The sequence below is a fragment of the Trachymyrmex cornetzi genome, unplaced genomic scaffold (assembly GCF_001594075.2).
Source record: "Trachymyrmex cornetzi isolate Tcor2-1 unplaced genomic scaffold, Tcor1.1 scaffold223, whole genome shotgun sequence".
In the NCBI taxonomy this organism is placed as follows: domain Eukaryota; kingdom Metazoa; phylum Arthropoda; class Insecta; order Hymenoptera; family Formicidae; genus Trachymyrmex; species Trachymyrmex cornetzi.
Window position 1 is genome coordinate 520,385 of NW_017296881.1, and position 25,787 is coordinate 546,171.

At 33.2% G+C, this 25,787-nt stretch overlaps 5 protein-coding genes across 6 annotated transcripts in view; 2 read left to right on the forward strand and 3 right to left on the reverse strand.

The window, feature by feature from the left end:
* The window catches only part of LOC108760295 (uncharacterized), a 116,462-nt gene extending 105,990 nt beyond the window's left edge, over nt 1–10,472 (forward strand). Inside the window, exons 5-12 of the mRNA XM_018506155.1 lie at nt 1,607–1,800; nt 4,348–4,524; nt 5,783–6,108; nt 6,955–7,121; nt 7,532–8,125; nt 8,801–8,976; nt 9,797–9,946; nt 10,341–10,472. Coding sequence (XP_018361657.1) covers nt 1,607–1,800; nt 4,348–4,524; nt 5,783–6,108; nt 6,955–7,121; nt 7,532–8,125; nt 8,801–8,976; nt 9,797–9,946; nt 10,341–10,460 — 1,904 coding nt within the window. The 3' untranslated portion in view covers nt 10,461–10,472. The remainder of the gene's footprint in view (nt 1–1,606; nt 1,801–4,347; nt 4,525–5,782; nt 6,109–6,954; nt 7,122–7,531; nt 8,126–8,800; nt 8,977–9,796; nt 9,947–10,340) is intronic.
* A 393-nt stretch (nt 10,473–10,865) lies between these two features.
* On the reverse strand, nt 10,866–16,935 carry LOC108760298 (E3 ubiquitin-protein ligase RAD18). Its single transcript, XM_018506159.1, has 8 exons — nt 16,577–16,935; nt 16,415–16,493; nt 15,813–16,341; nt 15,460–15,709; nt 15,310–15,376; nt 14,525–15,226; nt 14,113–14,408; nt 10,866–10,973 (listed from the first exon to the last, which is right to left on the reverse strand). Exons 1-8 carry the CDS (start codon nt 16,604–16,606, stop codon nt 10,878–10,880), a joined length of 2,049 nt encoding a protein of 682 aa, XP_018361661.1. The 5' UTR covers nt 16,607–16,935; the 3' UTR covers nt 10,866–10,877.
* A 323-nt stretch (nt 16,936–17,258) lies between these two features.
* On the forward strand, nt 17,259–18,577 carry LOC108760296 (MICOS complex subunit MIC13). 2 transcript variants are annotated; one of them, XM_018506156.1, is made up of 3 exons: nt 17,259–17,424; nt 17,490–17,649; nt 18,275–18,577. In XM_018506156.1, exons 1-3 carry the CDS (start codon nt 17,369–17,371, stop codon nt 18,458–18,460), a joined length of 402 nt encoding a protein of 133 aa, XP_018361658.1. In that variant the 5' UTR covers nt 17,259–17,368; the 3' UTR covers nt 18,461–18,577. The 2 variants fall into 2 exon arrangements, with proteins under 2 accessions (XP_018361658.1, XP_018361659.1); XM_018506157.1 differs by having other exon boundaries at nt 17,259–17,382.
* Nucleotides 18,578–18,811: 234 nt separating this feature from the next.
* Nucleotides 18,812–23,037, reverse strand: LOC108760297 (death-associated protein 1). Its single transcript, XM_018506158.1, has 3 exons — nt 22,774–23,037; nt 22,471–22,570; nt 18,812–19,930 (listed from the first exon to the last, which is right to left on the reverse strand). The coding sequence occupies exons 1-3, from the start codon at nt 22,823–22,825 to the stop codon at nt 19,771–19,773; spliced, it is 312 nt and encodes a 103-aa protein (XP_018361660.1). The 5' UTR covers nt 22,826–23,037; the 3' UTR covers nt 18,812–19,770.
* Nucleotides 23,038–23,843: 806 nt separating this feature from the next.
* Nucleotides 23,844–25,418, reverse strand: Prosbeta5 (Proteasome beta5 subunit). Its single transcript, XM_018506457.1, has 5 exons — nt 25,275–25,418; nt 24,718–24,874; nt 24,426–24,638; nt 24,115–24,348; nt 23,844–24,024 (listed from the first exon to the last, which is right to left on the reverse strand). The coding sequence occupies exons 1-5, from the start codon at nt 25,416–25,418 to the stop codon at nt 23,912–23,914; spliced, it is 861 nt and encodes a 286-aa protein (XP_018361959.1). The 3' UTR covers nt 23,844–23,911.
* Between the last annotated feature and the right edge of the window lie 369 nt (nt 25,419–25,787).

The following is a 25,787-nucleotide window of genomic DNA, read 5'->3' on the forward strand; positions in this document are numbered from 1 at the left end:
CCAGACAATAACGCGACGAACGTAAATTACCTCTTCGCAAGGTGGCGAGCGCGGGAGAGGCTCCGATTTGAATAGTGAGCAAAGTGAACAAAGTGAACAATACGTACGATATGTCAACTGAATTGGGTCAATGTCCGGTATATGGTGGGTCATCCCGAAGTCGTTTCGCATTAATTTCTATATTTAAAAGTATTTGAATTGCGTAAATGAATCTCTTATGGAGCCACAAAATGAAATCGATTGTATCGTTTTATCAAACTTTGCATTAACTATGATTTTTTATTTATTGTATTTTATTGCATGTTAACAATATATCTTAATTATAATGCAATATAAAAAATATGAAGATATATAATTGTATAAAACAATAGTTTATCTGAACTAAATAAATTTGAATGTCACACATGGCGTTCAGTAAAAAAAGCGGCTTTGCAATATACTATTGTAAGATTCTTTAATATGATTTATTTATTTAGATCCAGTGAGAAATTAAGAGTAAGAACCAATCATAATAAATAATCTCGCAACAGTTTCAAAAGCTTCTTTTTTCTGCTATTGATTAATTAATAACACAGCTGTTAATTTCGTGTAATAAGGAATAAACATAGATTTATATTTTGCATCTAATAATCTACAAAAGGAGAACTCTTGAATAAAACATCATCCCTCTCAATAGCAAATTTGTTTTAGTATTATGTCACTTCAAACTTCTAATGAATTGAATTCTGCATTAGGTTTGCTGTGGTTGTCGCGGCATTTTAATTGGCACTAAGTGGCACAACGCTCTGCTTTGTAACGCAAGCACTTGAGCTTTAAACGGTAGCGCAATATAAACAACACGTGGCATAGTTACATAAAATCAAAGTTTCCTAAAATCAAACAATCGCTCGTGCGATCGCTGCAACTGTTAGTGAATTTCGACAATGTGCATCGCCTGCAAATACGTCGGAGAAACGACATGAACTCGCGTGCGTGTACTACGCGCGTGTTTACACACATTTCAGAAACATGTCCTCCGAGTGAGTGCCACGAAAATTATGACTGACAAGGCGTATCCTGCGAAAGCTGCTGCAGCAGTTGAAATATGCACGTACTGCATACGTAGTGTTGCACGGAATCACCGCGACAGAAAGTAATTGTTCCTATTGTAGCTCTGCTACCAGATATTAGGCCATACGTCACTCCGACGGAAGCAATGAATTATCCAACATCCTGTACGCAATTCCAAAAAATCAGAATTTTAATTAGACAAGATCTATTCTGTTTAGCGCTGCGCGCGTTATAATTCTGTTTAATCGATATTGTTACGTCTCATTATTTAGTTGCACTTATTTTATCTTTTGTAATATTTTTTTCATAATAAATATCTGTTAATTAAGAAACATAAATTTATTATGATTTATAGCAGCTAGAAATTAAGTCATAAATTTTCAGCTTTTGTGGATTTTGTATTTAATTGGCAATTTGCCCAATTTTTCAATTCATGAAATGGCTGGATGAATCATGTGAAATAGATTAACAAAATATTCTCAGCGTGATAAGACACTCTATCCAAAAGTTTAAATAATTTGTTTAAATAATTAAAAAATGTTTAAATAATTTTCAGAGAGTACATTCCAAGTGACGCTACAGAAAAGCAGTCGCGGTCTCGGCCTGAGCGTTTCCGGTGGCGGCACCGCAGGGCCCATCAGGGTGAAAAGACTCTTTCCTCAACAACCTGCTGCTCTTTCCAACAAACTTCAAACTGGCGATATACTATTGGCTGCCAACGGGAGGCCGCTGACTGGTCTCACCAATTACGTAAGTAATCAATTAACTATGATTGAGAATCAATGACAGACAGAAATGAATGAACGAACCCAACTGTAAATGAATCGAATTAATAAATGAAAATTTACAGCTTATTGCAAACTACGTATAACAACGTTGTAAATATCCTTTCACAAGTTTCGAGTGAAAGTTTACTCGGAAAAATTAGAGATATTTCATAAACTAATTGGTTAAAATGATAAACAAAAGATTAAAAGTTTAACGTAAAAACAAAGAAATATACTAGTTTCTAATTTTTTTCTAATATTGTATTATTTGTGTACAAGTGCAAGATAGTTAAACACAATATCAAAAACATAGTGAATAAAAAATATACATAAATATATCTATATTTTTTCTTAGATTTGAATTTAGACTTGTTATAATAAGTTAATTTTTACAAAAAATATTGTTTATTTTACTGATAACAGAGATAGCAATGACTGTTTTCAAGGCGGAAGTAACGTCCTAAACAAATGCTGATATTAGATAAACGCAGTAAAGCCCGCATACACACACTCACATACACGTGCTCTTACATGCACTGAATACTCAGTAGTAACGATTCTCGACTGGCGGCCTCAGCCTTGCTCTCTTCTCGCGGCTCTCGCGAAGATTTGCATTGAATTAGCATAATACAGCTACGCCCGCGAGCCCCAGCGAAAGGATAGACGTTATCTCACGTGTACTTGGCAGCTTGTCCCACGAGGGCAAAAGCAATACTGTCTTCTCCTGCCAGCATATACGCAATGCGTATGCACGCGTCGTAAACTCGCACGTTCTTGCAGTCTCGCACATTCTCCGCGAAACATGCATAGCAGTATTAGCTGCGGAAGACGTTAAAACGTTGACTTTATCTTAACTCGATTGGTCTGTTTTACTACAGAATACCAATCGGGAAATTGCGACCGCGTTCAACCGCAGTCGTTGAGAAGTGAAAAATCGTGCATTCACTGCTCGTTAAATGTAAATTTGGTAAAAAATGAAAGAAAATTTAAATTTATTTATCAAACGAAGAAATATTCAGGAAATATGATTTACTTTTTTTCGAATATAAACATTGAAGAATTTTTATACTTTTGCGAATATAATTTCTTTAAGCGCGCCGTCCATGAAGTAGAGAACATTCACGATAAAAGATCGTGAAAGGAAGATAAACAACTTCTGAAAGTTTCAAGAATTTTGTTTGTAAGGAAATATTAGCAATATAGAACCGTCAATGGTATCCCGTTATTATAGGAACTGCCGAAGTCTATTAATTTGGTAATTTTCTATCTTTATTTTTAATTAGTTAAAATGATATCAAAACATATTATACAAATATAAAATAATATCATATAAATAATATCAAAACTTGATGTTTCCTATCTGGGAAAACTTGGAATTCTCTCAAGGGATTTCTTTTTTTATTGTTGATAATCAGGGATTTTTACAGAATTTTATCGATACTCTCTCTCTCAGAAAAATTTTTGGAATTTTAAATTTAAATTCTGTCTGTTATTTTGAAAACATTGTTTCTTCGATCATTTTTCTTTGATAATGCAAAATATTGACAATCGATTAGAAATAAGTATGGCATACCGCACATCTGTGTATATTCACGTGTATAGTCTCGTGTGTCTCACGAACGTCTTTTTATAAAAAAAAATCAGTATGACAGTAGAAGACAATACTCACAATCAGCAAAGCAGAATGGCTCACTGGTACTATGTGTAATGAGCTTTCTCGTATATTATTCTATAGTATATATTCGCGACTCCTGCAGTTGTAGAAAACGATACATGTAGTCTCATGGAATCTCTGTCTTCTATCAATTTACAATGTATAGTTTGTTTGCGTTGTTTATATTTCAATTTATTTCATAATTGCATTTAGAAATTTTCTAATTTTATCTGGAATTTTTAATTTTAACAAAAGTACCGGAAGAAAATCTGGGAATTTTCAAAGAATTTTTTTACAAGATTTTAGTAAATATCTTGCAAAAGTTATTCTGGTTTGTATCATTACTATTATTTGTATTATACATATTATTATATATTATATTATATTACATTATATTTATTATATTATTTGTATTTTACATATTTTCAATATCCTCTACTGTATATTTGATAGAAAAAATAAAAAAATTGAAATAATTAGCAAAGCTAACATGACACCAACGGCGGTTTCAGTTAAATTTTGACTTAAAATAAGGTAATAGATATATATTTGGACGTTGAAAAGAGAGAAAGCGGAGATGCTGAGTGCAAAAAGCAACACGAACAGACCTCATATCAGCATTTTCCCAAATATAATATTTCTCGTACACTATCAAGTTTTACTTCCCAAAACCAGTTTCGTTTCTGTTACAAACCGTCACAACACACGGTCTGCTACCGCCGGTAGCTTTTCGTTGTCACCGGAAACTCCTACTACAACCCCTCTAAAGAAGATGACGCCGTCGTCGACGGCGCGTCAACTCCGGGACTTTGAAAGCATTATCTTTGTGTTATGGGAAACCCGTGCATAATCTTATTTCGATGCTACTTGTTGCAGGAGGCTCTCGAAGTTTTGCGTATGACGCCTAGCACGGTGGAGCTAGTAGTGTGCCGACTTCCAGGAGATAGTAATGTCACGCCACCCGGCGCACCACCGCCACCCCCGGCAAGGAGAGAGCCGTCATCGTTACGTTTACTCAACCCCCTTCCGCCCCTGCAGATCGAGCCCTGCGGCGTAAGTAATGTTCCACCTAAACTACACTCCATGAATGCATTATACGTTTGTTGTACCATCGTTTCTGGAACGAATAAGAATAAATGGATAAAAAGTATATTAAACGATTTAATAAAATCTACATGAAAGCATTTAGTAATAATTCTGTAGACAAAGATAAAATATCATTTTATATATACTGGAGAAACAGTTTAATATCATCGTAATAATTATCTTTATTCCTAAAGATAATTATTTTATGATTAATAATAATAGAGTTTAATTCAATGTGAATTTTATCAATATTATGGACGTTACATTTAGCGATAATGTAGGTATAAATGTAGATGTTAACAAAGAGATTAATTTTGAATATTATGTACAGGAACAGTATCTGCATTTGATGAGAGAAATAATATTTATAGTAAAATCTGTAATGTACAAATAAATAATTATTTACAAGCGATGCGTTTCAGAGAGCCAATACATCCCTAGAGAAACATATAAATATAATAAATTAGAACAAATGAATAAATTGGTTTGGCTCCACTTTAAACTGCGATAAAATATAAAATATACTAACGCAAATTACAGATTGTCTAAAATAGATTTTATTTATGAGACTTAGTTTCTGAAACTTAATTCATTATCGTAGCGCAATTCTCTTTCGAACACGTGATTAAGTAAAGCGATAAGTTCGAAACATACCTCGTATACGTATTACATATTAATTCCAATATTTTATTCCCCCGAGAAAACTTTAATATCGATCCTTCAAGTAATACTCATAAACAATAGCGTACATACGTACTATATTCGTTGCATATTACAGCTGTAAAGAAAGAAATGTAAAACGTGCAATCAGATATTCCGCACGTGCATTCCGACTCGATAAATATATATATATTTTTTTTTGCGCAGCTATAAAAATATAATTTTTTAGTATTTATGACGTTGTATTACTCTATGAAAAATATATTGAAGTATCTGCAATCTTGTTGCACGAATCAGTAGAAAAAACGATATTCATATATCGCAAAATCTTCTGAATTTTCTACTACGTAAAAAATTAATCGATAGAGAATTAATATATTCTTCAATTAATATAATTATATAGAATTTAAGATGAGACAACGGCGAATGCAACTTCCATTTATAAGAATTTACAACGACGCAAAAAAAAAGAAATTAATCAGTAGAGAATTAATATGTTCTCCTATAATTAATATAATTAATGTAGAGTTTAAGATAAGACGGTGAATGCAACTTCCGTTTGCAGGAGTTTGATATCGAGATGACAAAGGTCGGCGGCAGTCTTGGTTTCACTCTAAGGAAGGCAGACAGCAGTGCCCTGGGCCATTATGTGCGTGCACTAGTCCGAGAACCGGCGCTGAGCGACGGCAGAATTCGACCGGGTGATAAGATCGTCGCGGTTGACGGCGCACCACTGTCTCCGATGAGTCACGAGGAAGCGGTCCAGCTGCTACGACAATGCGGACCGACGGTAAAGCTGCGGCTGTACCGCGATCTAGCTCAAACCCCGGTCTCGGCACTCTCGCCTACTGAACCCGATCACCCTCTCCGTCCGCCACGAACAAGTTTGAGGTATATCTCAATCCAACAATTGGATCATTCATCGTATCATATTTATACAGAATATGTGCTGCAATCGACAGTATTATATAATTGAAAAAATGATGATTTTGGATTTTAAAAAATAATCCAAAAATATCAATTGAATTGGAAACTGTTTAATTGAAAATTTACGCAAAAATATTATTATCAAAATTTACTTTGACCAAATATACTTCTTCGCTTATTTGTAATAAATTGAATTCTTCTCGCATGAGATTCTGTTTTGAAGAACATTAATTTTCTAAATTATAGGAAATTACTAATGAATAATTGCATTTGCAGAATGATGCAGTCTAAGATTTAAAAATTAAAATATTTGATTATTTGAAATAAAAAGGGCTATTAAAATACAGTATATATATTAATATTGGAGTAAGACATGCGATGAAAAGAAAATCGATAAAGAATGTTGTCAGCAGGCAGACGAAATATATAGTAATAATTTCAGATATTGTAAATATTAAGAAAAACTTACAGAGATCTCAATTTTGTTGCTATTCTTTCTCTGTTTGATTCTGTATATCCATTGACCTATAAAAGAATATTTGATAGTAAATCTGATTTCAATTCTATCTATCGTGGATATTCCTTTATATGCTTTCATATCATGTGCAATCCGTTTCTTCAGTAACTAAATCGCATATAGAATCAATTTATATTCTTTCATGCAATAGAAAATATCACTTGATAAAAGATGTTTGCATTTTATATTATAAACCGTTTGCTAACATGGTCATTTCCAGCTAAAATACGGTGCGTATGATCTTCCATATTAATGAATAGTAGCTCATCATATTCCATGTTGTTTTCCAATAGACAAGAAGCTGTGGATATGCTGTGTGACTTAGCAGTCCGGAAGCTGTCACCTGGTGCATCGAGTGGATCTAGTAGCTGCAAGCAACAATCACCTGGTGCGTCATGCAATTCACCCCGAAGACTACGTCGACTTGCTACGCGTACTCCCACTGCCGAAACCGATCGAGGTAAATAATTAATTAACAATACAGGCAAAAAAACAGAGGTATAAGCAAATTAATAAAACTAAGAAAATACATGTAGAATGCTTAAATTAAAAAATAATTAAAAGCCATCAATGAGGTAATGAGAATATTTCGATAATCAATTCTGTATAAATTTTTCCGAATATTCCGGAAACGAGGATATAATCTGTAAAATATATTCTCTTGAAATTCTCTACGGAAGGATTAGTGAACATCAGTTGTTACTCCAGAAGTTTCCGGTTACGTTAAAGTGACTATAGAACATTCAGCGCCGAGCTGTCTCTCGGAATTATCTCGAATCGCGAGGGATTGGGGCAATCCTCGATGATAGGACCCATAGCTAGTTTCTTCGTGACAAAATCTCTTCACGACAAGTGTTCTCCGTGCCGCAGAAATTCCCGAGAGCAAGTTGCACGACGTGCAAACGACGTCGTCGACGGCCAGCCAAGCGGAGACCACGTCAGACTCGGACCAGTGCTCCGTCAGGACGCAAATCACCAATTCCCAGGCGAACACACCTGCGACCGACATAATCGATCCACCGCCGCTCTACGACGTCTACTGCGACGTCGACGACGAGTCGAAGACAACGTCGAATAATGCAGCGGCCAGGCCTCGCTTTCTCGATTTATCGGCGCCGCAAGGTAAACCGCATTTCCAGTTTTGCAGCGTTGATTCTGACGGCGAATATCCAGGGGACGGCGACGTGATCCTGGCCGAGGCGGAGTGTGGTCGGTTAGCCGAGCCGAGCTACAACGATGACAGAAGCGTGACAGTACTATCGAGCGACGAGCACGACAACGATCTACCGTCCGAACCGGCCTCAATGCCACCAGTGCTCTCATCCACCAGTAGCACCAGCACCGCCGCCTTCAGCTACAAGAATCCAGCTTACCAGAGCGCCAATCCAGCCTGCGGCAGCGCCGGCAGCGATCCGGCTGGAACCAAGAGCAAGGCTACACACTCGAGCGATCAGGACATTCCGGGTAATTATTTTATTCTGTTCTTGTTTCATTGCTCGTTTCTACCCATCCGAGAGGCTGATAGATTAATGGAATCAAACCTTGATTGATTAATGGTGTGTCTTGTTGACTCGCTTGCTTACATTTAGTATCTGAATCAACCATCTTATAGCACCAGTGCAATCTTTGTGTAATGCTTATACAAATCTTAGTTGAGTTCGTATAATTAATATGACTATTTGAGGCGGTTTTACATTTATCATTTATGAATTTATCTAACATTGAAGAGCTTATTTTTAAATTATAATTTATGTTTATAAGTTTATAAATTAAAAATTATAGTGCTAAGATGGCTGATTCAGATACTGAACATAAAAAGCAAGCGATTCCTTAAGTTTATAAATTATAAATAGACAAATCGCCTCACTGTGTATACCTTTATATTAGCTTTATTTTTGTTAATTCATAATGATTAATACAAAATGAACTTTGTAATTACCGCTGGAATCAACTCTAATCGCGCAAATATACGCTTTGTCTTTACTTAACCTGCTATCATCAGAAACCAAATCAGCGTGTTAGAGGGAGAGACCGATAAGATAAGGGTCACCGTTGCGAGAGTATAGTAACGAAACATTCGCGAGTGTCAATTGACGTTACTTCTAACTCGAAAAACTTGGTTTTTGTCGCACCACGCAGGAAAGGTCTTGGGAACGGACGATCCGGGCGGCAGCAAGGGACTGTTGAAGTGGAAAGGTGTGATGTTCGCTCCAAACGATGAGGTAGATCAAGATGCCGAGCACGACCGAGAAGAGGCCGGGAGAGACACCACGGATACGGTCGCTCCCATCGAAGACGTTGAACAAGGCAGTGAGGTTGGTCTCCCGACTTCACATTTTCATAATGAAGCTTTATTCCAAACAAATTCGATTTTTATTAACACCAACTAAAAGTATAAACATGTTACGATTCCCTACTGAAAAAAATCATGTCACAAAGTTATATGACGATATCATGTATTTAAAACAAGTAAATCATATAATGGTTTGTTCCAAATCACGTAATTATTAAAATGACGTAATTTAAAAAATTACATGATATTAGAAATAATTTCATGTATTACATATATGATTTTATAGTTATCGAATTTTAAATAATTAAATGATACAAATAGAAGAAAAAAACATATTGTGACTTTTCAAATTACGTGATTTTTTTACGTATTGATTTGGAACAATCCGTTACATGATTTACATATTTTAATTATATGATTTCGCTATGTAACTTTGTGACATGATTTTTTTTCAGTAGGGTTTCATACTGAACAATATGAATAAATGTAATATAACACGTACAGTGTTACACAGTAGTTACATATTTCTTTTACTTTTTCTTCTCTGTTATTGACCTCGTCGATTTCGTCGATGGCGATCTGACCAAGTTACATTGTTAAGTGTGAAATTATAATATTAATATTATGTTACTTTTATTTGGTGTTTACTTGATTATAATCTAACAAGATGCTAATTTTACGATAAAATGGTGATCCTAACGATGACTTTATTGAAACTCAATCAATTTTATATCTAATGAATGTTTTATTGTTTTATTAATTTTGATGTTGAAATGTGTGGTTATTGAGAACGGGCGAAAGAACGTCGTGTCGCAATGTTGCGCAATCTGCTCTCGTTGCAGGTGTTCATGGTGGAGCTGACGCGTGGGTGGAACAGCCGACTGGGCTTTAGCTTGCAGCCGGAAGGAAATCATACAGTGATATCGGTCGTGCATCGCGACAGTGTCGCGGCCAAGGATGGCAGGCTTAAACAAGGCGACGTGTTACTGATGGTGAGTCTTGCACATCAAGTTTACACAGCGCACTTTATTCAAAGGACGTCCTGAAAAAAAAACTTTCTAGAACGTAGAATGTCTTCTGAATGTCTGTAAGATATATCGACTATCTTTGGAAATCTGCGCTGCATGAGTACGGTACTTCCTTCACTTTTCCCAATTTCCTCCATAGAACGTATTTCGCGAGATCATTATTGAACATATAAATATTTTGGCGACAAATAATATTAATAATTATGATAATTTAAAACTTTGATCATAAAAAAGACAATATTTATATTTTCAATAAACAATATTATAAATATAAGTAACTTTAAATAGAGATTGAAGAGATTAATATAGAAAAGATTCCTTTGAGGCTTTTATTTTAAAATTAAAATACTCTTTCCAGGTTAACGAGGAGAGTGTGGAACATATGTCAACAGCTGATATAATAGATCTATTGCGCAAGATACGCGGCTCAATAGGCATCACGGTGATGAGAAAATCCAAACGGAGTAATATAACGTGACACTAGTCCAGTGCGTGATCAAAATAGAAAAACCGAAAAAAAGACGATCTTATTGATCGATATTGTTCCTTATCAGTAATGGCGAGTTTGATTTAGACAAGAGTCCAGCAAAAAGAAAGTTTATGCTGGGAAAAGACGCTAATTTTTCTTAATAAAGTTCATTAAGCTTTGGATAATGAGGTGGTAGAAATAAGTAGAAAAGTACAGGAATTATTGCAAGTAAATAGAAATTATAAAAGAAGAAAGTACAATTAGAGGTGTTATGAATTGGCGGATCTTCAACATCAGAAGAAAGAATAAATCCGCCACTATTAACGACGAAGATCATCCACGGAGTAACATCTTTACAAAATAATCTCGCTCTGTGAAAGACAGCGTGGACGCTTCCGATTGTAAAAAGGAGTCGTCTTCGATCGATTACAAAAGACTGCCGTCGAGAAATATTCGCAGATGCCATCCAGATAATATTCCTGACGAATGTCCGGAGATAGTCACTTGTTCTTGCGAGAGTCTCTGAAAGGAAACTAAACGTCAGAGATATAAGATTAAGATGCCCTGGGGCGTCGCACTAAATTCTCGATTTCGATTTCGTGCGCAAATTAATTAATCTCGTAACGTTCTCCGCAATATTATTTACGATTACTATTGCACTAGAATAACTACAGTAACGTAATTATAATACAATTCATTTCAAAAGAACGTTCAACATGCCGACCGTGATAGATTGCGCATTAATTGTAGGATAATCGGAATGCCGTCCCACAAGTTCGAATCTCTTCGATCTCCAATTATCGGCGCCTGTCAATAGTATTCCTGATCATTTATGGTAATATTAACGAAAAGTGGCACCCTCTTATGATTAATGCGTATTCCTCCAATGAATTCGAGAATCAAAAAGGATCAATCAAAATACAACTAGAAAGAAATGATATCGCAAAACGAAATATAATCAGTCGAACCACAAATTATCGATTATCCATCGAGAGAAACGATTTAAAGTTTTTTTATGAAACTGCGATATACATGTTGTACTATAGCTGTAAAAAGATATTCTTTTAAATGTTCACGAGCATGGACAGAAAAATTCATTTGGAGCTTGTGGTATGTATCTTACTACATATCTCTCTCTCTCTTTTGTAAATTATGCTTATTCCATCAATGCTTTAAGAAAAAAAGAAATACAGAATTTTATGGATAAAAAATTAAATAGTAGAAATATCTATAAATGAATTTGGAGGTAATAATATAATGTACAGATAGATTTTTATAGTGTTATTTTATGATTTAATAAATTATTTTGTATTAATTTGATTGCGCTCCGTTTTATGTGTTGACTCCTAATAGCTCGCGTTATTGGTAATAATATACTTTTTATTTTTCCCTGATATATTTAAAATAGTTCAACTTAAAACTAAAATTATATATATAAAATTAAATTTCATATTTTTCCGAAGGCATGGAAATTTTTTCGAATCCTTCAAAAATAGAGCTGCGCCATTGTGCAGGATTTATTGTGTAAATACTGTATTTTTATTTGACAACTTTATGAAAGAGCTTGACGTCTACTACCGCGAATTCACATGAACAAAAAATGATGAATTATATCATGAAAATTTATTCCGTGTCGCCACACACGTGAATAAATTCATTGTGAAACAGCTAACTTACATTTCAGCTTCAATTTCGTTCATTCATGATTAAATGAAAATTTACAATAATCAATATTCGCAATTAAAGCGTGTGATAAAAAAAGCTCGGCAGAGTTTCCTTATTCAAGTGGAAGAGATAATCTATTTTCAGGACTTTCCCTTTAACTGATCAAATAAATTTATAAATAAAATAATAAATTTAACTGAAGTTAAAAGTAAATAGTAGGAGAAAATTGGCCTTTTCCGCGGCGAAGATAGTCTATTCGTCGTTCTAACTTCTTGAGGGTACTATCTCTGGTCTCTTAGCGAATCAAAAGACAATCTATAGTAAGCGCCAAGAACGAATGAGTCGTGAACGAGTTGCTAATGAATCTAACGATAAATGAATTGTGACTATTGCTTATAAGATGTCTCACGCATCTAATATGTCGATCTTTCCCGGAAAAATCGGCAGATAACTACGCACGGAATAAAAGTTAGAATCGCTTGTAGCGTGTATAATAATACTTGAGGGATGTATCAACGTTCGAGTAACTACCTCGCGTGATGCCATACTACAGTGGAACAGAAACTATTAACTGCGTAAACTTGTTTAAAGAAAGAGCTATTTTATGCCTGAAAACATGTATTTCCTAATCTTACGCATGTGTATCCTTAATCATGTAATGTCAGAAGATTGTAAGAGAGATAATTGACCATTCTGTTAAAATTTTGTTAAACAGTTAATGAAATATTAGATTCGAGAGTTAAAGGCAGAAGCTTGTTAAAATACATGGGAACCATTTATATTTACATTATTACATCAATGATGCGCTTCCCGAGCTGTAGACAAATTTTCGTTCCTGCGATATGACGCACCTCGCATTCAAGCGAGGAAAGAAATGTCGGCACGATATAAGTAAAGATTATATGGTCTGTAACAGTGCAATAACGTTAAGTAAGAATTAGAACGAGAACACAATATGTAATGAATGTGATAGTCGTTCCGTTTAGAATTTTAGAACGTTAGCGCTGTAAATCTACGAACTAGACGAGTTATTGTGCGAATTGCACGGATATGTACATAAAGTTAATTGTACAATTGTATAAATCGATACCAAAGTTGTATTAATATCAAAGTTGTGTAATATCAAAGACGAATATTTTACTGTATAACCAATTGTTAGAGACGGGCAGCTATATTTTGACATTACGTTAAGCTTATTAAATTATTGTTAATATCTATGAATATACATTCGAGATATACAAGTTTTATCGAAATTTGCGCCAATCGTTCTACCGTTTAGGCTCCCTTTCCTGTTTGGTATAGTATAATATACACATATATATTCAATAAAATTTAATTGTTTCTTTGATAAAGATTTTGGTTTCTTTCCTATCAAGAACATTAGAATAACATAACAAGGTATTATCATAAAATGGAGAAATATTACAAATATATCGAATTCTCACACATCTTTTATTACATTTTATTACATTTTTTTATCAATTAAGCTGTAATTAATACAAAAAGGAATTTATATAATCAAGAGAGAGATTGTCCAAAATATATTACAATATTTAAAAAAGTAGATTACACAATAATCTTGAAATTTCTCAGAAAAAATCGATTAACAATATATTGCTATATATAATTATAAAATATGCTACGCATAATAAAGAAAGATAAACATAATTTGAGGTTTATTTTATTAAACTCGTATTTATTCTCTGTTATATCTTAAAAATAAATATACATTTGTTTTATATCAAAGGCATTACAAGTAAAAAAATATATACATCAGTTGAATATGTATCTGCAAGAGATTACTTAGTCTGATTTTCTTATTTTGACATTTTATAATGCTAACAAGATATATAAAAATTTATCTCTATGATTTAATTATTTTAATTCTATGGGTTTAATTTATGTTATTAATTTTTTTATATTAATTTTTAATTATTTTATTTCTCAATCTAACAGATTTTCTCGCAAAATTGCGTACATTATTCGTACGAATTACCTGCGACTCTTCCTTTTCACTTTGTGATTTTCCTTCATCCCGTGCAGTTTCGTCGAAATTTTCGTTATTAAATCCTTTAGCCTCACTAAGTCCAAACCGGAGAGACTTTTTAACATTCGTTATTCTATCTGCAATTTTTTCCTCATCGCTTAATGCGAATGCCATTTCGCGTTCTCGTTTTCTAGGAGTCCAAGTTGTTAGATCTTTGTCCAACGTCTTCATGTTTTCTTTTTCGGATTTCATCCCGATAGCATACTCTTCCACTGGTTCATTTAATTGCTCGAGATTTGATTTTTCTATAAAAATAAAAACTCTTTCTTAAAGATTTCAATGATTCTGATACAAAGAAACAACTGTAAAAGGAAAAATAACATTTATTTAGACTTGTTTATATATTAGAAATTATTTTTACCATAATTATCCTTAACATCAATATTGTTATCGTCTTTTATAATTGAATCTATATTTTCGTTGCGTAATTCTTTCTGCCATCTAAGTTCGAAATGTGCAATATGTTTGTTTGGCATATAGTTTGTGCCACTTCTATTTCTGTTAGCTAATCTCGTTTGTTCTTCATTCTTTGTTTCCATACTAACAAGTTCAGAAATTGATTTTGCAGTATCAATACCTATTTCATTCTTCAGAACACCACATTGCCTTGAATGATTATTAGAAATTATTTCTTCATGTATTAAAATATTTTCGGAAGACAATTCCTCGGTTTTATTTTCCATTTTTATAGTACGATTAAATAAATCCGGGCTGATTATATTTGAACAGTTTGAGATATCATGATTGAAAGCACATTGATCAGTGGAATTGTCAGATGAGGTATTTAGTTCAACAGTTAGAAAATCCATAGGACATTTGCTAGATTGCAAGGGATAAGACGTGTTTGAATTCGAATTTTCGATACAATTAGTAGAATTTAGCAACAGAAAATCATTTGTTTGATCATTTTTTGAAATTGAACTATTTTCTGCATCACAATCATTAAGTAAAATATCTGAATTTTTTCCGTTTAATATGCTGCGTCTAATCGACATTTTAGGTGGACCATTGTCATGTTTTATTTTTACAATTAATTTGTCAAAACTTTCCTTGTTTGTAGTCACTAAAAATAAGAAAAAAGAAAGATTAAGAGTTTATAACATTTATATTCCAAACATCTGCAAGTAACTTGCAGAGAATACTTACAATACTGCTTTCTCTTTTGTTCTACAATATTATCTTCAGTGTTTCTAGTGACATTCGAAAAAATACTCTGAAAAAATGTAATATAATTAAAACCTAGAAAAATTCTGAATCAATTGTCGAGAACTCTGATATGTGTAATATTGTATTTACGTTTGATTTTTGTACTTTCTTCTCCAAATCCTCTTCTTCTTCACATTGCTTAATTAATTCTGGTATAGGTCTTGGAAATGTCTTATCACATTCTGCATTATAAAGAACTGTATATTTCTGTAGTCTATTCATTAATACTTTTTTATCTCCTTGAGATGATAAGCCTAATTCTTTCAATCTTTTTCGTATAACGTTATCTTTCATTAAACTATACACTAACTTTGGCAAAGGTTTACGTTTCGGTTCGCTCCTGGAAATAAGTATTTCAAGAAGATATAAAAAACTATTAAAACATTCTAGATGTTAGTAATTTTCTTTAAAAATTTGAGAAAATAATACAAGAGAATGCTTACTTTTTAGGTTCCTCCTTTGTATTTTCCCTCCTTAAACAATCATCTAAATGTCTATTTATATTATTTTGAGGCACTTCCACTTTGCACACTGGACAAGTAACTAACTGACGATTTTCTTCCTTTTGAAAACTCTTTCTACTCTTCGGAGTAAACATTGAAGGAATCCTAGGATCTGCACTAGTGCTAGGAGTAGATATATCTTGTTGATTATCCTTTTGTCTACGAGGTGTGGTACTGCCAGCCGTGAGCATTGAATTATCTATATGATGGTGTGATACATTGAGAATATCTTGTTCCTTCTTACACTCAAAATTATTTGTCGAACACTCAACTCCAGAATTTTCATTCTTTACAGTGATTAATTTTTCATGATAAACTTTCTTGTCATGTTTTTCTTTAAAATTTAAATATTGAATGATAATCTCATCCACGAGTTTGTTCTTCCTTAAATCTTTCTCGAAGATTTCCTCAAAACAAGTTGGACATTGAGTCTTGTGATGCAGATACTTCCTAATACACAACGAACAATCTAAAAATATAAGACACAGAATGTAAGTGTGTAAAAAGTAATAGTAACAAGATTTCTTTATAGAAGTACTCACAACTATGGGAGCAGGAGGTTATTACACTAGTGTCCATGTAATCGTAGCATATCCCACATTGCAATAACGTATCAATACGCTGCAATGACAGAAAAAATTAAAGTACTATTCATTTCACATCCTCTATCATCTTTTCATTAACTAATATCACTTTTTTCATACCTTTAATTCGACATCTTCTGTCGACCACATTGTTAATCACGAGTTTTGAGATTAAGATAAATAATTCAATGTTATTGAATACCATCACTTTGTATCATTTCTACAGTCCAAACCGTGATTATTATTAACAGACTCATATGGATCTATAGTACAGCTACAAAGATTCATTTTGGTTCATTTACGGATCTTCCAGCTCCACCGATGTATTCTCTTTTATCTGATGACACATGGCAGATGGCAGTTATGGCACTAAATATGGATTGCAGTGATGGAATTTCGAATCCGAACTCCGGAGTCCAGTGGGTTCGAGCACATCAGCGTTTTTCCCAACTGATTCTCACCCAATTATTATGAAATTAATAAAAATGTTATGGCCAGTAATGGCCACAGCCTGTATTGACTGAAATGTGACCGCAACTGTTGCGGTCACATTTCCTCTTTTCCCCGAGATGAAAGGAAAGGAAAGATTCTGATTGGTTGATTCTCTTATGCCCTATGCATTATGCATTTATACTTTATACAAAAGTTTGTAATGCGCCGCACACAACTTTTGTATAAATGCATAACGCATAGAGCATAAGAGAATCAACCAATCAGAATCTTTCCTTTCCTTCCATCTCGGGGAAAAGAGGAACTTTGATTGGATGCATTCAGAACGACAACCTCTAGTCTTGACCACAAAAACCACAGTTTTTCTTGACTGATTTTTTGCTGTTTTTGATGGACGACTGTTGATCGACCAGAACATTTTGAATTGAATTTATTCTTGTTAAAATAATTTCTGAATAAATAATGGGCATTGTGCGGTTAGTACATTCACTCAGGAATAGAAAGGACACGCTGTCACGGTATTCGCATGCTGCACTGTTCCACGAGTTGAAATCGAATCACGACAAGAGGTTATATTTCACAGGTTCGTCATCAAGTCCACCCTTGTAGGCGGTGTCGTTTACTACAGCGTTCACCAAGGTCTGTGGTCCAAATCTGAGGACAGCGTGCAGTTATATGGGAGGATCTATAATAATATCGCACCTTACGTTAAGGACAATATCCCTAAGGAAGTCATCAATGAAGTGAGCTCTATTGCGCAATTGACAAATTCGTATAACATCCTTAGATCCTTCATTTAACATCCATTTATTTAACGCTCACATGCTGTAAGCATCAGTTTAGTCTTACTGTCTAGCAAGTATTACAGCCATTCTATAATAAGCCGCAAGTCAGAAATTCTAAGCGATTTTAAGTCATAATCGGTGAAGTTGGCCAATAGCCAGCTCTTGAACAACTTTGTTAAGACTGATTAAGACTTCTGACGTTCTGACTTGCGACTTATTGTAGAAGGCCTATTAAACAAAAACAAGTGATGTTTACAAGCATTGTAAGCACAAAATGAAACTCATCCTAAAACCCAATTTTTCATTATCTGATTAACTTGTGGTTAAACTTTATGATAAACTTTATCTGATATTTTACTCAATGGGCTTTGTCCATAATATCATAGACGAAGCCTCTTGATCATAGATGAAATTTTATTATTATAAAGATCTTATAATAATAGTCGATTTTTTTATATTAGAACTTGAACAGTCATATTTATACATGTGACAATATTATCAGCTTTCTGCTTCGCATTATAAATTTTTTGTTTCAACATTTTTATTAGATTCATTTAAAAAAAGGAGTTATTAAATTGTATAGCTACCACCGTTGCCAAGTACCAGTGACATCTCCAATTCTCTCAAATCATCATGGAATAAGGGAGTCATAGCGAGCATGAAATTCCTGTCTGAGACTCCAACTCATGTGACCACTGGTGTGCAGAATATTTCAGAAATTATACGAGGTTACATAGAACAACAAAGCGTATCTGAGAAAAGTCAATAGCGTTTTCTAATCCTATATTGTGGATTTTAGGAGAATTATATTTAACATTATTGAATATCATTGAACTGTTAGCTTTACTGCTATGTTAATTTATACATCTATACAGTATACACTATTAATGGCTCTTTATTGAGTTTTCTTATAAATTTATTATATGTTCAATAAAAAAATATTTTATTGTGATTAAATCAGTTTTTGCATTAATGATTAAATACATATATCGACAGTCAATATTTATTATTAAATATTAATTTGACACTAACATCAACTACAATGATCACTGAGTTATTTATAAATTAGTTTATAATATAATATCATTTCAACACATGGAAATAATTAAGACACAATCCATGGTTTATGTACATGTATGAATGTTTATTCGTTCTCAAATGTTATACAAACTGTCGCCAACTATGGATCTCGCTCGACATTTACACGCTTGAATGACATTAACGTAAGTTAACATAATACTTTATGTTAACTTATGTTGACAAAATTCCATTCTCTGAAATTCAAAGTGATGCTGATTCATCTGATTTCCAAGCTATAATCAGATGGATACAAAAAGAAAAAGAAAAATTCTGAGAAGGTTGAGAATGTGCAATACGAATTCCATCATGAGTCACAGTACATACTGGTCCCCAAACTAGTGATAGTATTATGTAACTATGTTACAACAATACTTAATCGTAATGCAATCATAGCAAATATGTCGTGTCTAGTGTAAAAATAAAAGGAACGATAAGATAAAGATAAAACATGCGATAACGAGTCGAAGATATATTCGCAAAAGCTCGTATATGCATCTTAAATGCCGATACAAGGAATCTCGTGGCGTCAAAAATAAACTTTTTTTGTTTTTAACAACAATATAGTAATATCTCTCGTGAAGTCATCTAATATTTCAACGCGTACAAGAAATTGAGCCTCCTTGATCCTTCAACCGATTAGTTATGCAGGCCCTGCCTGTTCTTCATCCTAAGAAATGGATCCAACTCGGTAACTCTTAATTTTTTTGCAAATTTATCCCGACTTAATTTTTTTTTAATTTACAATTTCCTTGTACCTCGTTAGAAAAAGGATTACGATCAATCATCGATTAAAGGATCAAGAATCGTTACAAACGCTGCCGCGCGAAGTTCAAACTCTTCAATTTTAATTCTTTTAAAAACTTGTTTAAGTACGCTTATATAACATATACCTATCTCCCATATATATATATTTGTATAATTATTCCTTTTTTTTGTAAATTTAACGGGTGACTGTGGAACAAGACCCACTAGCACGATGCACGGCTCACGAAGTACGGCTCACTTTCTAGGCTGCTGAATGATAATGGGACGCGAACAATGCGCCGGTCGTGCGTCATGAGTCGGTATGGGTTTCTCGTGGAAGTGTTGCACAGCTTCTGGTGGAAAATCTGCGTTTCCTTTGGCCGGAGCGCCGCTAATCATTATTGTCTTTGGCGGACTGCAAACATCAAAAATTCTCTTCTTATTTTCTATATGCGACTGAAGATAAGATAATACCGAATTGTAAATACTTTACGTTGCTTTTTACAATATCTTAACACTAGAGCTGCCGATAGTATTCTGCTAAGAGTCGTCAAAGGTACTAATTTGATAATTTCTTATTCTTGTTTTCGGTTAGTAAAGAATTATTTTAACATTATTTGTATCATTAGAATTATTTGTATTATAATCACATATTTACAATATTTTGTACTATATATAAAAAAGAAAAAAATTAAACTAATTAACGGAATCACCATTGGCAATTCTAGTGTTTTAAAATTGATATCTAGAAGGTACATTCAGAAACATTAATAATAATTAAAAATGATTCTAGAATAGAGAGAGAGAGCCGACATATCTTTGCAACATATATTTATATTTGGAGAAAAAAGATATTGTTTTGTCTTTTCAATGTCTTTGTTGCGCAAACAACGGATGTAATGATGTATTGCAAGACATAAACTGCGACAATTTTATACCAGATGAATAAAAATATACTCACGCTGTGTTAAGCAAACATTTCGAACGATATGATGTATCATTATCGATTACAAATATCAATGTTAATTGATAATTAATATCAATGAATTTTTTTTCAAAAACATGTTACACATTATTTACTGCAAAAAAATGGAAGAAAATTATTTTTATTTATCGTAATAAGTTCAGAGGAATTTTTTGAGATTCTACATGTCGTAGTTAATCCTCAAATTATATTTAAATTCGTTTATTTTTATTTGGCGCTGCGCATAAATATAGTATCTCTTTCCGTATGTGTTTTTCAGATATAACTCGCGTTTATTTTCGATTGCACAACATTGTGTTATGTAAATGTGGAGCATCGATAATCATACTTATTATCAAAATTGTCGCGCAGAAATGGATTAAGCAACGTAATCACAATTTTTTGTCTTGCAATTCTTTCATTTCGTATCTAAAAATATAAAAAAAAGAACGTATAATGGATGTGTCACATGTTTGATATACTTCGAGCTGAATAATACGTGGGAAGAATCAGTTTCGTAATGGCGAAGATCCAGAGGAATAATTATACAAGTTATTAAAAATATGAACAATAGCAATGTATAATTACAAACAATTTATAGAAAATACAATAAAAATTACAGTTATAAAAGAAATATGTGTCATTTATCAGCAACTGTTTCATTGATTAATAGCAATATCTAAGAAATTGATCTAAATATAAAAATTAATACTATTGTATTGGAAAAAAAATGTTATATTTAGCTTAAAATTATATATACAATATATTCATTAAAAATGAATAAAATTTAAAATCTCCACTTTCGAAAAGTCGCTATATTGTTTGAGTTTCTGTGAGTTCGGTAATTTTTACATATAATAGAAAACTACGAGCTGAACAAAATGAAAAATTTTCTTCTCACTTTGTGGTTCCAAAAAAAAATTTGTGAAAATTTTAAATTATCTAACATCAAAGCTTAAAGTTTTCCTTACAAAATCGTTTTTCAAAAATGTTCCTAAGACGTTTTGTTACTGAGTTACTTACGGATTAAATAAAAGGAGCATTCTGATTTTGATTACTCACAATTCCGTTAAAAATCATCTACATGCGTATCGCAATTTTAAAAAATTCTGAAACTGCTTTATTAAACGGTGTATTCGTCAATGTTTTTTAAAAATATATATAAATTTGAGCTAAAAATATGGCATTCCTTTTAACCATTGAGCAATGATCTATCTATATGTAAAAATTACAGAAACTAAAAAATATAGCGACCTTTTAAAAGTAAAGATTTTAAGTTGTAAATTCCTTTTTTGAAATTCAAATTTCGTTCATTTTAATGAATATATTTTGTATATAATTTTGATCTAAAAATACATTACTTTCCTTCCAATCAATATTAATAATATATTAATATTTTTACTGTCTTTTAAGTAAAGATAATAAAATATAATAAGTTTAATAATTTAATAAATAAAATAAACATCTATTTTTAGAATATTAATTAAATTATATAGATATGTAATGACCTTAATTCGTAACGAGAGAATATATTTTTTTATGATTAACAGAAACCATATGGGAGCTATTAAGGTTTTATGTTACTAATTTTATTTTTTTAAGAATTCCGAATTAAGTTCAAAACTGTAAAAAAATAAGCTTGTATATATATAAAACATAAAATTATTCCAAATCATTACACTATTTTTAAAAATTAGGAAAACGTCTCAGAATGACTAGGACCCATACTTATGTTTCAGTTACGAATTAAATATTAGTTTGTTGAAAAATTCAATCTGTGAATTCTTAAATGTCATTAAATTTTTCATTCCATCCCTATTCCCTCCATCTGCCTCCTTCAAAACCAATTCTGTGCAGTAAGCCACTGTTTGCGCCACGGCCGTCTTTCGATGCTGGTAAAAGCCGCTAATTATCAAATCAGTGTCGAAGGACAACTGTTTTAGCATGTCACTGCGACAAATACGGTACACCAAGATCGTGATCTACTTCACCTGCTGGACGGCCTGCTCTCCTCGACGTCTTTGCTAGGCTTCGTCTCGCGCTCATCCTTCGGTGTCTTGTGCTGCGTTATCCTCATACCGCCCGCCTTTACTGAAAAAGAGACAAAAGTCGCATGAGAGACGCGCGACCCGGCATTAAGAGAACGAACTTCAGCGAAAGGCCGACCTTGGAAATCTGATCGCAATCGACAGGTGGCACGTCGTGGCTATGAGCCACAAACGCAAGTCCTAACTCCTAACCCGTCTTCCCGCGTAGATTTCGCAGGGCGAACGAGGAAGAGGAAAATCACTAACCTGCCGGGGGATGACCGCCCTTTAGCTTACACTCGTCTCCGCTGCTTGACATCCCGTTGTCTTCGCGTCAGAGTCTCAACTGAATTCCCGTCACAATATGCTACCGATTGCTGACACAACGCAACACACACTGACTCTCTCGCTCTCTCTCTTCCTCGCCACTCCGGTAGCGAATTAGCGATAGCATTCGACTCCAACAGCTCCAACTCGCGAGTTCTGACGCGACGCCTTCGGTGTGCGTCGCACTACCAAGTACCAATGTGAAAAGATGTGAGAAGAAAGGGGGGAAAGGTTACCACACACATGTCGCTTATATTTCTCTCGCGATGCCTTGTCTTGAATATACGTTATACACGACGGCGGACATATGCACGACAAAACGATCTACGTATTAATATGAAAGATAATATAAACATAAATTAATATAAATTCGTAGTCCATATCTATATCTAAATTTTCTTACTTTTATGTAAGTTTAAATTTGCAATGTCTAGTATTATTAAATTTAAAAGATAATATTTTTTCAAAGTAATAAAATATTTGTAAAATATTCTTTACATTTTTATATAATAATATACTTAACAGCAAAAATAGAGTAATAATCTATCTGATAATAAAATTATTAAATAATTTTTTTAACTATTCTTTGATTTTAATGTCCACTTGTGAAACTTTGAATACTTGATTAATTTCAATTCAAAATTGAAAGTCAATTATGTTAATAGTTTGATATTCAATATACTAGTTAGCGGACATGACCTAATTATTGAATAAAATGAAAAAAATTTTAAATATTAAGTTTTTGATTAAATGTAAGACTCTGAATAAATTTATTGTTTATAAAAATTTAATAAGATGAATTAATTTAAAATTGCATACAAATTAAAAGCTTAATATTTAAAATTTCTGTCGTTTTGTTCAATAATTGGATGTCAACTAATTGGCACATTTACCTTATTGTCATGATTGTAGATAAACAGTTTTTTTTTTTGCAACAGTTTTGATAAAATTGTACAATAGTAATGGAAGCGTTAAACTTATACGATTATTTATTATAAATTACACAAATAGAAATCATTTCGTTTTATTGCATAAACGATTAATACCTGCATACACAATGTATATTTAATAATTAAATCTAGGAAGTGCTTGTTGAAGGTTCTGCTGATTTATCTGCATGGTATGCATAATGCAAATCCTTGGAATCTTGATCCGAGATATGCACCCAGCCGGTTGATTTCATGTGATATACTGTAAAGTAAAATTATATATTAAAACATTGGAATATTATAAAATTATACTAAGACACCTCTTACTATATATAATTATTTTATAACCAACCTCTTATGATACCGCCAGAATAGGCATCTCTATGTGTGGCATGATAGATCGCTCTTCTTCCAAGTTCATAGGCCTGTTCATCTGTCAAATCCCACCGGTAACCAGAATCCAGAACACCAAACGCAAACACAGATCCAGAACCGACGCTGAAAACCTTCCCTGGAGTACGAGTGCCCTCAGAATCAACATAGTAAAGTCCAGGGCCACGCTTGTCCCATCCAGCCAGCATCATACCTACAAGATTACACATATAAAGGTCCTCTCACATCCTACGATATCTAATCTTTTACAGAACCAAAAGAATATCTTACCAATACTTAGTCCCATTCCTTTAAAATTATAAATCATATTCGACAAGAGTTTACTTGCTGCTGCGATGGAGATACGCTCTCTGTTTCTGAGTTCGTACATGCGACATTGCCTTGCTAACACTCGATCCCAATAGACGCAATCGGCAGCACCACCAGCCAGAGTACCAAGAAGATAATCATTTATCTCCACTATCTTCTTCATGGTGGACGAGCCTAAAGATCAACATAAGAGTAGATTGATTTTTGTCATAAATGTATATGATTTATCAGTGAGATATGCAACGAACTTTACCAATAAACTGTCCTCCAGTCGCACGTGAATCCACTGCTAGAATGATACCACCCTGATATTGGAAACCCAAAGTTGTGGTTCCATGGTCAAATTTGATTTTTAGACTCTTTCCACTTTCATCAGTGCCTTGAACTATTTGACCAAGAGTTTCAGCCGGCTGTAAAAAATAAATAACGTAAAAAAATAATTTAAAAGACAAGTCATTTTACTTTCCAAAACAAAACATCATTTTGAAATTTTAGCATGATAAAAGCATTCAAGTATACAAAATATAATTCTGGAAAGTTTTATTTACTGTTAATTTGAAGAATGATTTTGTCCCAATTACACATAAGAATAACCTAAAAATAATTGGTTGTGTATTGAAAGAAAATCGTAAAAGAAATTCAAAGAATTTAATTACTATCGATATCAGTATCGTTATTAATAATTGCTGCAACGTAACAACAATTGTCCATGTTAATTTGACAAATTTAAAGTGTAATTTCCGTGTCACGAAATATGTGTGATTTGCATGATGCTGCAAATTTGGCTCATGATTGTCGTTGCATGCTTACGTTTACGAACGGCGGCATCGCCAGATGAAGGTTGTTGGTGAAATTTCTGGTATATGTCTTGACTTCATTGACGACCTTATCATTTTCTCGCGAATAGCCAAAATCAATAGAAGACTTGATGCCACAAACATCGGCGAGCGCCATTTTTACCCGAATGTTGATCGTCGACTGCTTGACTGCTTGTCATTGTCATCCGTTCAGTCATCGCCATCTCAATTCTGCCTGCTTCCAATAGAGAGCGCTTGCATCAGCGCGCTCGAGAATCAAGTGGAAATTGAATTTTTTGCCAAAAATCCGCACGAGTTGGAATGCTGGTTCTTTCCAAACAGGTCTTTTTACGATCGAGTTGTATGAATTTGCTAAGACCACACTTAAGAATGTTAGCAATATATAGATGTTTTTCTTTGTACTTAAAACTGTTAGAAATATGAAAATTTATTTGTACTTGTTTTTATTTTTTATAGATCAACACACATAATAATTATAAATCAACACACACACCATTACTTTTTA